The 13,552-nt window shown below is 36.6% G+C and overlaps 1 protein-coding gene and 3 non-coding genes across 6 annotated transcripts in view; 1 reads left to right on the forward strand and 3 right to left on the reverse strand.

Annotated features, from left to right (window-relative positions):
* Nucleotides 1-7,937, reverse strand: part of LOC144451878 (echinoderm microtubule-associated protein-like 2) — a 56,652-nt gene extending 48,715 nt beyond the window's left edge. For all 3 annotated transcript variants that reach the window (XM_078142801.1, XM_078142799.1, XM_078142800.1), the window contains exon 1: nt 7,426-7,937. In XM_078142801.1, coding sequence (XP_077998927.1) covers nt 7,426-7,764 — 339 coding nt within the window. In that variant the 5' untranslated portion in view covers nt 7,765-7,937. The remainder of the gene's footprint in view (nt 1-7,425) is intronic.
* Nucleotides 7,938-9,034: 1,097 nt separating this feature from the next.
* Trnae-uuc (transfer RNA glutamic acid (anticodon UUC)) lies at nt 9,035-9,106 on the forward strand. The gene has a single exon. It is a non-coding gene; the product is annotated as a tRNA-Glu (tRNA).
* Nucleotides 9,107-12,473: 3,367 nt separating this feature from the next.
* On the reverse strand, nt 12,474-12,545 carry Trnae-uuc (transfer RNA glutamic acid (anticodon UUC)). Its single transcript has one exon. It is a non-coding gene; the product is annotated as a tRNA-Glu (tRNA).
* Nucleotides 12,546-13,402: 857 nt separating this feature from the next.
* Trnae-uuc (transfer RNA glutamic acid (anticodon UUC)) lies at nt 13,403-13,474 on the reverse strand. Its single transcript has one exon. It is a non-coding gene; the product is annotated as a tRNA-Glu (tRNA).
* Nucleotides 13,475-13,552: the final 78 nt, after the last annotated feature.

Here is a 13,552-nt window from a genome sequence, read left to right on the forward strand (position 1 = left end):
GATCCATTTAAATTTCAAGTTGACGTTGAAGTGAATGTGAAATGATTTAGAATGGTTGTCCTCACACCATGTCATGTCTATTGTGTGCAGACAATAGGATTGGTATTGTCATTTTAACAATAGACGTGTTTTAACGACCCCACCCTGTCAACAGATCGGGTCATTGCTTAGTCTCACAACCTTAGTTAATATGTCTCTTTATCCTTGAATCAGAATTGCCCTTTAGAATAACTCCGAAACTCAAAAGCAGTGTCCTTTCATTGCAGACAATACAAATCACGTGTATGCTAGGGAGTCTAACTCAACCCCCATCCCTACTCTAACCATCACCGTAACCCCTTAGCTGGAATACAAATGTCTACATATTTTACAATCCGTCCACTGTTGTACATGCTAGCCAAAACTCAGTTTCCCAACTGGAATACCAACATGATATAAACAGTCAACCAACCAATCAATGAATGAACAATAATCGACTTTACAACCGTCATTTGATGGCATTGTGTGACAGCTTCTGTCAAGAATCAAACCTGATGTCACTCACGTTATTGTGATAAAATACTTTCATGACATGAAGTACAGTATGAACTATCCGACCTACCATGTCATACTTCACACTTTCTGTTTACTTTGTATTTATGTATTTTAATAAACACCCATATCTCTTTTACCGACACTTTACTTATACAACACATACGAATGATACGATTGTACAAATGTTATTGATGTACAAAAGAAAGCAAATGGGTTCGCAAACAAACAAACAGACAAAGAGTCATACATACAAACAAACAAAGGTACGTAGAAACAAGCACACGATCATGAATAGACGCTATGCAAATATATTAATTTATCACTTTGTACTCATCAATCTGTCTATCACTTTATCTATCTATCTATCTATCTATCTATCTATCTATCTAACTGTCTGTCTGTCTGTCTGTCTCGGTCTGGCTGTCCGTCCGTCGATCTATCTGTCTGTCTGTCTGTCTGTCTGTCTGTCTGTCTGTCTGTCTGTCTGAAAATCCTACCACCCACCCTTCCCACAATCTAATACTCGTACCTATGCTAGTATTTCTATATTACTTGTGAAACCTACGTGTGCTATGTGTGAATAACTTTACTTTGTTGTTTGTGTACATCGTGGTTATAAAGTCAATGATAAGATGCTGTTATTCAATTAGTGATACGGAGATGATGGTTTCTAAGATCTCATTTAAATCGCCATGTTTGTTGTTAGTATAGCAAGTCCACTTGAGTGTGATGTACCATTTTGTAAATAATCAGTTACATAAAGTAATCCCAAGCACCCGTGCCACCCAAGTCGGTTACACCCCCTTACACCTAACGTACAGTGTCCATAGTCTGTAACTTTATGGTTGTTTATTGTTACGTTTGTTTCATTTATTTCATCATATTTTAAAGTAATGTTGGTAGCGAGAAACAAATGAAGATGTCGTCGTATTCCTGCTTAGATAACCAAGATATTTGAAGAAAAAAACCGAAAAACGTTATCGAGTGTCACTATATTTCAAATATTAATGTATCTATATAGCGAAAAATTGTACAACGCGTATGTTATCTTTAATTTTTTAATTTCTTTAGATTATTTCAATGCGATATTACCTATCTATATATATATATATATATATATATATATATATATATATATATATATATATATATATATATATATATATGTATATATATGTATATATATGTATATATATATATATATATACAGGCTTGTGTAGACGAAAAACCTACAACATACATATATATATATATATATATATATATATATATATATATATATATATATATATATATATATATATATATATATATATATATATATATATATATATATATATATTACATTCCTTTCTTTTCTTTTACCCATCCCAATCTTGGTCAAAATTTATAAATTCTTTACTGTTGCTATTGGCTCCTAGATCCTGTATATACATTATAGAACAATAGCCTACACATAAAATTATAAACCAAATCTCGATTAGTCAAATATCGACAGAGAACGGTCGTGTACTTAAACAGTTCATGAACAGAATGTGTCACGATTTCAACCACTACTTCGTCTACAATGATATCAACAACTTTGTTGCCTAGGTGACGAACACACCAATCAACATTTTAGCTAAATAACCACAGCTGTTGAATGAAGTAGACTAAAGGGGGGTGACCCCGACCTACTCAATCGTTCCAATGCAATTATTGACTGTAGAAATTTACCACAATATGTATACATATATGTTGTAAGAAATTTGGGCAATGTAAAATCTCCTATAAAATGATTTCTATACTATATGATGTATATATACATAAATATTTTAATATATAACTGATAGTGTAAGTATATTCATAGCCAACAAAAGGTCATACGACTATTGAATGATCAATATCTAATATGGAGTACAAATCACGCTATAAAACCTGTACCGACATCCTATTGACCTCCGAATTGATTCGTAACCATGGCAACCCCTATAGTTCTTATAATATGGCATGATGTAAACTTAAATAAGAAAGAACGGGAACTACTTTGAATGTGAAAGAACGCTGAGACGTGTCAACGAAAGCCTGGTAACCGCGATAGAACTATTCGATTTGAGTGCAGAATAAAAGGGACGGTGATTGTCCCACTGAATGAACGAGAATGACGTGCTTGTTTGTGCGTTAAAAAGTTCAATATAGGAAGGCAACAAAGCGGGACTTTTCTAATTGCCACTCATGTTATGCTGTGCATGATGAGTGCTATGCACCTATTTTCATTCCGTTACACAATACCACAGAACTGGTTATACCACACGCAACACAAGTTACAAGTGTAATTATACGCATTCGAACAGGAAAATCTGTGATTTATACCCTAGTCGTTCTACGCCATCACAATGCGCGTCTACGTCATTGATTTTGGGGATCCCCAAAATATGACCTAACACGTTCAGAATCGCTAATATTTGTGTTTGTTCTAGAATTAAGCTTGCTCAGGTATGATTATCTTGTCTGCAGGAACATAACTCGTGGAGTTTTCGACTCATAGTGACCAGACCACTTATGTCACTCCTATTTTACTAAGTGAACGAAGAACTGAAAAGTACAGTGTGAGGTACAATGAGCCTCGGTGACAAATTCCCCAGCAAATCTTCAGTGCCCTCCAAACTCTGCCATACCAAAGCTTATTCTTGACCATTTTGAAGAAATCTGGGGTTCGCCATCTTGTTTTCAAGGCAATCGCTCATGTTTTATATTCCCATACTATATTAGTTAACAAAAAATTTGGCGGCCATATTGGATTCTAAAATGGACTAATTTTGATATCATCTTGACTTCTATTTCAAAAGATTGTGCGGTGACCCCAGATTTTTTATTGATTTTAACCAAGAATAGGTTGAAGTTTTCTTGAACAAGTAAATGCGAAAATTTAAAGAGTTTATTTCCGATGAGTATACAACATTAAAATTAGTATTCAATACACCATTCCATCGCAAACCTATTTTTCCACAAAATTACTTAAACGTTCCTTTCAATATAATTTCGGTACAACTCACCTAATACATTTTTAAAAATGCAATTAGAGATAAAATGTCTATTCATCCATTCATGTTTTTTTAAATAAGGTTCACCATACTTTTGATCAATTGTTATAGTCAGATGTACATGTACACTGTTAATGGAAGATGGACTGGAAAGTGTCATGTAATAGTCATTAACTGAATCTAAATACTCACATTGCTCACATAAACGTGTTTCTCCATATCATTTTGTAAATCTCAACTCACTCAATTTTAGGCTGCACAAGTAGAGACCTTTTATAATTCTATTCAATCGTCAGAATTTAGCTTAAAACGTGAACAAATTTCAAAAATTATCTAGAGTCCATATTCGACAAAATTACATTTTTTTTCTATAATTGTTTTGCACATCTCAACTCAATTTTAGACAGCAAATGGAGATTTTGTGTTTATCCACACATAGATGCAAAGTTTAGTCTGAAGTGTCATCACATTCCACAAAACAGTATCAAAATCGGGTCTCCGTCTTCATCACAAATTACCCACAAGTATCTATTGCTGTAATTTATTCATACATCTCAACTCACTGTAAGAATGTAGTTTGCGAAATAATGTATATCCATTCAGAATTTAGTTTTAAATGGAATCACTTTTAAAAATTGAATTCGTACTTTCGTTCCATCAGTGTATGAACGGTGTAAGTCTGTAATCTTAGATACATATATTTTACGATAGAGGTAAGGCGAAAAAATAATAATTGTGTTTTCGATAACATGGCCTCAGAAAATAGGGTAAGTAGGTAGATCGGGGTTTTATTATGTTTTATTTTATCTTTTTCATTGTTTTTATTTTTGACAACTATTGCTTCGACCCAACAACACACAAAATATTGGTCAGAATACCCCTTCTGTGATAGTTTGATGAAATATGTACAGACATCACTGGGGAAGAAAACAGACATGCATGAAGGTTAGGTAGACAATCGAAGGCTTAAACTCTAGGGTTGGTCGGGTTATTGGAAATACACACGCGGAAATTTAGACTTTTGGTAAAATATATGTATTTACTAAAATTCAGCTTATATTCTTCCACTGTTGATCGTTTTAAAATAGCAGCCTTAAGTGGACAGCATACATATGTAATTTATGTAACACTGTTATGAAGTACACGAACTGTTAAATCACAACTACGTACCAGTAAATAATACTGGGACTCAATTCCAACTAATTAGCCTACCTGTAGACTTGAGAACGGCTATCACTACACTACTATTTCGGTATGCTAACTTACATTTTGATTTTTTGAATTTGCGCTGAAAAACAAAATTCAAAACAGGATAGTGGAATACTGTAGCTGTAGCCGTTCTCAAGTCTACAGGTAGGCTACAGTTAGGATAGCGGAATACTGTAGTGATAGCCGCTCTCAAGTCTGCAGGTAGGTTATAAGTTTATTAGAATTGACGACAACGGTACGTTATTTGAAGTTAATTACAAGACAAGAACTATTTACAGAGTTAGTGGTTTCATTGCCAATAACTAAAGTAAAGTTGATTGATTTAATCTCGTCTTCTTATATAACAAAGTACTATTGTGTCTGTTTATATGTGTTCCATGTATTTGTTTTTACAAGTATATGTTGACTTTTGATAGTGTATCGTTGCAGACAGTGTTATATGTTACATAAAATATACTATGCTACGATTATTGACAAGGTAAATATGGTTGTAACGTTAACGAATATTGCTTATGATTATATACATTGCGTAACTATAACAACATCGCGTTACTAGGCGACGAAATGTACTAAATTACATATGACATATAATTGTCACGTCTTGCATGATAAGAAGCTCGTGTACACATTAAACTTTCCCAGATTTCAAAGATGTTATTACCATGATAAAACTGACAAGATGACCGTTATGACAGCAACCAGTGACCCTTAGTACAATATCAGAATTATAGCCTAGAGACACTGGCCTAGAGACTTGGCTATCTGACCAGACATACTGGATTGACATTAAACTATAGTTCTGGCGAATGATAGCCAGATAGCAAAGTCTCTAGGCTATCAGAATTACCGTTCAATATCTCATTACATTTTTGTCTGATTATTGTTTGCTAGCTAGTAGTCTAGAGGCTATCCGTACGCGCATGGCTTCGATTCTCTTCTCATCAGAGAGATTTTGAAATGCGAAGCCACGGATAGCCTATGAACTTGCTGGCTGCAAGCTGCGAACAAATTCTCATTCCGTGACATTTATTGTTTTTTTGATTTACAAATACTTGAGAACGGCGAAGTAGAGATTTCAGACTTCCTGGCTACCTGCAAGGAAGTCACAACAATACAAGCTGGATACACTAAAGTATGTCGGACGCAAATTTGACAGATAAAAACAGTTTTGCTGATAGTTTGCAAGGAGTTGTACTATACTACGTTAGACGAAAACAGTATTATTTATAATTGATCATTCTGTGGTAGTTTTCTCCTTGTGTCACCGTGCACCAGAAGCTTGTTTCTACTCTTAGATAAAGTCTGGGTGACCTACGAGTGTTTGTTTTTATTCAATACAACCACTTGTTGCTGAGATGTCCGTCAAGTGTGTCTAGGATACGTACTATGACAGTTACAGAGTCTGAGTTACATTGTGTGGAGAATACAAAATGGCGAACATTGTCTTATGTTTTCACCTTTTTATTACTTTGGTCAAATGTAGTACAGAATTGGACAATTTCACAATTTATCAAACATCTTATAAACTCATGTGATATTATATATTAAACACACACAAAATGACAATTCAAAATGCGATGAGGCCTAGAGAAGGCTTATATCTAAGCATACGTTACGCTGTGAAAAATGTATGTATGTATGTATGTATGTATGTATGTATGTATGTATGTATGTATGTATGCATGTATGTATGCATGTATGTATGTATGTATGTATGTATGTATGTATGTATGTATGTATGTATGTATGTATGTATGTATGTATGTATGTATGTATGTGTGTGTGTGTGTCTTAAGATGTATGTATGTATCTTTGTATGTGTATGTGTGTATCCCTGTATCTATCTATCTATCAATATCTATCTATCTGTCTTGCCAGTCTATCTATCTATTTAGGTAATATAGATATATGTATATATGTATCTATGTTACATTTAAAACCTATATCTGTCCAAGGATAGAGATACAGAGTTCACGTCGTGTTGATATCAGATAAATCTACCTATCTGTGTTCCAGCTAACAATACAAACCGGTGTATAGAGTCTAACAATACGTGCAGTGACAACACGTAGTAAAGGCTATGATCTTTGACATAAAGCAAAGAGGTACTTTATCAAGAATCTACGACTCGCACCATGGCAACCATAAACATTCCTTTTCTAGAACCAAATCACATGTCAGCGATCGAGGACATATTCACTGTTGAATTGTGTTGTACGCCGTATCTACTGTACTCAACTGTACAGTAAGAATACCTATTCACGTATATAACGGTGACAAAGCATGTATCTGTATAGTGACGTACCGTTATTTAGCGATTACTGCCATACAAACTCGCACTAGTAATCTCTGCCTTGCCCACTTTCTGAAGGCAAGCCTCAGGCTCAAATCTATTGTGTATAATAGTGCCTATAGGTTATAAGTTTTATGTTGAGTTACACACCATGACAAAAAAACACACCATTGGTTGTGTGTTATCAGCTTATCCCATTCCTACATTTTCAATTACTTTGTAGATTGTCGACGCTTATCACAATGTTTGACATGTGTACGTACACCTACTTAAGTAATTGGGTTCGCTTTGTCACACACGAGTTTTTGTAATTGATGGCATTAATATTCTAATAATACATGTTAGATTAATTTAGTCGAGACTTACTGATACTCTGTTTGCCCGCAACAATTCCTCGGCTCTCGCCATAATCGCCGCTCTCCGTTCTCGTTGATCTAAGTAACGATCCATTGATCGGCTATGAGATCGTGACGGCAGTTTGATTTCAATCGGAATAGTTACTCCATTGTGTGAATCAAATCCCGGATCGCTGTAAGAATCCCGTAGAGAGTGATTAGGGTTGACTGCTATACCAACTTCCACGGGTTTTCTGTAATGTTCGTCGTCGCCAACCGCTGTAGTTATAACTTCTGTACCATTAACAACGCGAGGCGCGACGCTGTATTTGTTACCATGTATGAACACATTAACATTACGCCCTTCCATTCTTAGCTTTCATTTACACCCAGCAGACGAAGGAGTTGCCAATATTTATACACTCCATCCATGTGTAAGTATGTTGTCGGGGTTTTAACGTGCGGTTAAAATTTTGTAGTAGCCGGGTTACCGCTCGCCTCTCCACTACAACTATCTCGCGATGTATGTATTGTGTGTATAGCTCTCCACCTCGGTCATGCCTCGACAATTACAAACACAGTTGACAGTGTCAACCCAATGACACACTTAACGTTACCATGAGAACGAAGGTGCGATGGCGTACGTGTGAGGAAATACACTCTTATATGACATCGATCATAGTTCAGTTTATACCATCAGAATGACTGTTTGGTTAGGATGGAATTTAACGAAACATTAAATCAAGCTCGGTGATCTCAACTCAGGTGGTTAGTGTCAATTCTACTTGCTATTGTTTAAATAGCTATACAGTATGAGTATAAATTCCAATCACAGATTGACCGTTATTCAGGGTCATCAGATTTGACGTGAAGAATGTTTTTTTTCTCTCTCACTAACTCTTGTCATCAGCGTTTGTTTCTGAACCGAGACGATGACGAATGAACTGTATATTTTATTAGTTATGTGTAGCATATCGATACATTTCACACCTGTGAAATGATGATTACAAGGCTGAATATGTAGAGGGCGCTATATCGATGTGCGTCAGTCGACGCCGACGCTATGCACAGATCTATAGTTTGGAGTTAATATATTTTAAAACCCTACCTCGACTATTTAAGTTTCAGGTTCGTGCAGCAAAAATACAAACCAAAACCAGTTTCAAATTTAAATTAACACAGTGAAAATACTATAGGGTAATATCACTTGGCAGAGCGCATACCTTCCAATCGCCAATACCGAGCAGTCTGAGCAATGTTAGGGCGCACAATGTGATGTGTTATCAAAAACCCCATGATCTGAGCAAAACCCAAAAGGGGATGCCCTTAACAGGGGTTGGCACTCGATGAGTGATGCTAGTATTGCCAAGTTCGGTTCTCCATCTATAACAAATAATATTGATTTAAACTCCTATATTAGTTATTACATGCATGTAATAATTTGTTCTTCAAACGTGATCTTCAACTCTAGAGGGCGCCATCACGGGAGAGAGAAAGGGCAAGAGGGAGGGAGAGCGATTTTTGTCGTACGAATCTGCCGAAGAATGAATCATGATCAAACTGTAATTTGGTACCTGTCTAGTATTTTGATGTTTAGCATTTCTAAATATAATGTCTTCCTGATATATGCCATGTATGTATCCCATGTGGTCTAGTGGTTAGGATTCGTGGCTTTCACCCACGCGGCCCGGGTTCGATTCCCGGCATGGGAAAATCATACTTTTTGTTACTATCTATCATTTTCTACCGTTAAAATACGGGGGTTGTTGTCAAGGTAACACTTTACGCATTTCAATTGTTGGCATTCGAATATCACACATTTGCTATTTTCAGTTTCCTCCTAGCAAAACGTGGATTGCTCTTGAGGTACCAGGACTAAATGTGCTGTTTTTTATTTCATTCTATGCATTTCTTTCAAGTAGTCTCTTTCATGTAATATTTATCGTTTTGTGAAAAACTAATGGTATCATAAAGAACTAATTTATTCATATTTCTGTGCATATTTAGGTCAGTAGGCTATTAATAATTACATTTCTTGACTGGAGGAGAATTTAGTAAAATTTCAACCCAGTGAACCAATTTGACCCACAGAATAAATACTGATAAGATATGGGTGACATCTCTCGATAATACCTCATATGGTAGACTTTCATGGTACAACCATATGGACATATGTTGTTTATATGATATGTACTGAGAAGAAAGGTTAGGTATGGCTAGAAACAAAACTGGAAGTTCTATTTTTACTCTTGGACCTTTGTGTGTTCTGGTATATGTATTTCTGTATATGTTACCATGCACAGAAGCAACGGTGGGACGGGTACCAGCTGTTGTACAGTGCTCGTCGATGTGCATATGTTCTCATGGCGGCAATGATGACAAATTATCAGTTGGTTGCTTCGACAGTGGTGCGTCTCTTTCATACGATGATCTCATAGTTCCTCAGAATATCACAAAGTTATCTTTGTACTTGAACGGTGGTAGGACCCATCTACTAACTCACAAACTCTTTGCGGGAATCCCTTCAAATTCCCTACAAGAACTTGTTGTTAGAACTGATCATCATTTGGTGGTGGAGAGAGATGCATTGAGTGATTTAAAACGATTGTCGAGTTTGGATTTGGCTCAAAACTCTCTCAAGAGAATTCGTAGAAATACTTTCCGCGGTACTCTTCATCTGGAAACACTAGTTTTATCAAAGAACCAAATTGAAGACCTTGGAACCTCAGAATTATGGGATAGTTTCGACTTCGACAACTTGAGAGTATTGAAGTTAGACCGTAATCGTATTTCCAACGTTCCTAACTATATTTTCTCACGTTTGCATCGACTAACTGAACTCGACTTGGGATTTAACGCGATTTCGTCCATCGATGTCAATGCATTTAACGGACTACAATCAATCCGAAAAATTGTGCTGAGTGGAAATAGACTGACTGCAATACCGTCAATGGCATTAGCTAATATTCCGTTGCCTAATTTACATATTTTATGTATGGACAACAACAAAATTTCTTCGATAACCCCAAGTGACTTGATGATGGAAAGTTTGGACGAACTACGGCATCTAAATATGTTGTACAACAAGATTGAATCTTTTGACGGTGATAGTTACAGAAGCTTCGCTGAACTCAAGAAACTGGAAGCTTTGATGTTTTCTTACGGAAACGATGGAAAGAATCATGTTCACGTTCCACATGGCGTTACACACCAGGATGGAGTTTGCAGGGTGAAAAAACACGGACATGTTGTCCAAAATCGACACCGGCAGTTGGGGGATACTGTTGTACTTAAAGGGTTAGACAACAGCGATGGTGTTACACACGATAGCGTCATCGAAGACAAGGTTAAAGGGCAAGTGCACCGTGGACGGGACAGGAGAGGTGACGATACTAGTACTACTTCAGCTGCTCCATCGGTCGAACTGGGTACCACCAGCAGTACCATGGCAACGTCAACGAATGAAACGACAACAAATACAAATACAGCAACATCGGAAACATCATCACCAACAACACCATCAACCAATCATCTGACATTATCTAAAACAAGTTTGTGGCCAACCACCACCGGAACAACTCAACGACAGAAGACAACTACTGTTACTCCGATGGTAACACTGCCACCAACGACAACGTTTCCACAATATTACGAAACGAATTCTGCTGTAGTTGCCGCGGTAATAATAGTACTAGTAGCGGTGAGTTGTTGTATGGGGGTATCGATTTATGTCTTTCGTAGACGTCGTCCAGGCCTCGGGCGATACATCGAATTGAAAGCATAACTTTAAACAAAATATTGAAAAGTCAATAGATATAGAACCACAGTCGCTTGTAAACTGTTATTCCTTTCCTAAATGGTTTTATTCTTGTCTATGACGGTCCTAATACAGAACAATGACGTTATTATAGGGATTGGCGATATTCTTATAAAATCGGTAGCGATGTCATACCCCCTACATACATACAACACTTTTTGTCACTTGTAATTGACTCGAGGATCTATTGACTAATAAACTTCCACCCCGACAAATACAGCTTGAGTGCCAGTCTTGATAATCATGGTAACAGGTATTTGGTTTGCAGCCATCGATAATAGCAAACAAAAACTCTAGATTACTGGGAACCTAGTTTCGCTTGTCAGACTATGGATATATGCATCTTCCTCAAAGGGGGATGCCACTCCAGGAAAATGATGTATTTTCATAAGCTTTAGGTTCTGGAGCCATGATGATGTCATTCCGTCCTCAAGGGGTACGTTGACCCGGCGATGTTTGAGGGCGCCCCATCACGGAGTACCTTACAGACTAGTAACACAGTACAGCGTATGTCGTATGTTTGAGATAATTTGATAACATGACAGAGATAACTTGTTATAAATTATATTGCAAACGCAAATACGAAACGGACAATGAAACACGTGCCATATGGCCTATAAATACAATGAATTTCTGTGACATTAATTTATATGGAATGTCCAATTATTTAATTTAGTTATGATTACTGACACTAAAATAACTGACATTTCGAATAGAGGGGCTATAGTGAAAGCTCAGTGGTCAGTGACGTCGGATTCTGAGCGACACTCAACTGATTCTAGGTCTGGTGGACGAAAACAATAAAAAAAATCACTTTGGAACGTGTACAATTTTAGCATTCACTTTTACTCACCAGTCTGTTCCCGAAATATTGGAAAGCTACTAGTGATTAATGTTTCTCAGTTTCAGAATATTAGTAATACAAAATGTACTTCCCCATAAAAACATTTTTTTTATGTATAATACCATTGTCTGACAGTTTTCTACAGTTACAAATAGTGCCTTGTCAGGTTTTCTTTTAAAGATGATTTCAATGATTAACAAATTTTTTTAACATATGTGAACCCTGGACTTGATGGCACCGTTCAACAGCGTCCATGTTTTCTCGAAAAGAAAATGGAAGGGCAGATTTAAGAATGACCGGGTGGACAAATTGTCAGAAAAGAAAGGTCTTTGATGAATGAATAAGATATCGTTGCCGAGAAGGGGGAGAAATCCGTGTTTTTGGAATGAAAATACTCGAGAGTAGCAAAAGAGTATTTTTCCCATGCCGGGAATCGAACCCGGGCCGCGTGGGTGAAAGCCACGAATCCTAACCACTAGACCACATGGGATATACATTATTTGATTTTCAGTATCAAAATTTGATAATGTAGTCACAAAATAAATGTGAAAACGAGATAGAAGTATAAATTGAATAGTAAAGAATGGACTCTGTATACATGTAGATTCTCATTGTGTGAATGATACAGGGGTTTACCGAGAAACAGAAGTTTGGTATTTATTCATAATGAACCGTTTGGAAGATTGGTACGAGAAAATAGGCTGGAGAAAAGATACTGTGCAATTTGCAAATCATTTTTTTTTTAAATACACTGTAGTCGAATATTATTTATCAGCCGAAATAGCTCAGTTGGGAGAGCGTTAGACTGAAGATCTAAAGGTCCCTGGTTCAAAACCGGCGAACTTGTACGAGTTCGAGAACTATCCCGGGTTTCGGCAGTTTACTTTTGTCATTTTTTACCAAAGTATCGCGTATCTCAAAATATATTTTGCAACAACCTTCGAGATATTGGACGTTCATATCTTCATTTGGTGTTATTGTTTCCCCATAATATGTTTATGCACAACGTCATTGCCTGTTTTGTACAGGTAAATAGTACATTGTCAGATTTTAAAAAATTGGCAAATTTCAATGATTAACAAATTTATTTTAACAAACCACGAACCTTGGACTTGATGGTATCGGTTTATCAATGCACATGTTAGACTGTAGTAACGTCATCCGTCCGGGCTTATATCAGCGCGCCTGCCCTAATTTTCTCGCAAAGGACAGATTTAAGAATAACCGAGTGACTAAATTGGCAAAAAAGGTCTATGATGAATGAGGAAACGTTGCCTAGACGAGAGGGAGCAGTCCACATGTATGCCGTACGGAGAATAATCGATAGCTAGCAGCAAAAGTAGGATATTCCCATGCCGGGAATCGAACCCGGGCCGCGTGGGTGAAAGCCACGAATCCTAACCACTAGACCACATGGGATATACATTATTTGATTTTCAGTATCAAAATTTGATAATGTAATCACAAAATAAATGTGAAAACGAGATAAAAAGTATA

This window comes from Glandiceps talaboti, chromosome 21 (genome assembly GCF_964340395.1).
Source record: "Glandiceps talaboti chromosome 21, keGlaTala1.1, whole genome shotgun sequence".
Taxonomy (NCBI): Eukaryota; Metazoa; Hemichordata; class Enteropneusta; family Spengelidae; genus Glandiceps; species Glandiceps talaboti.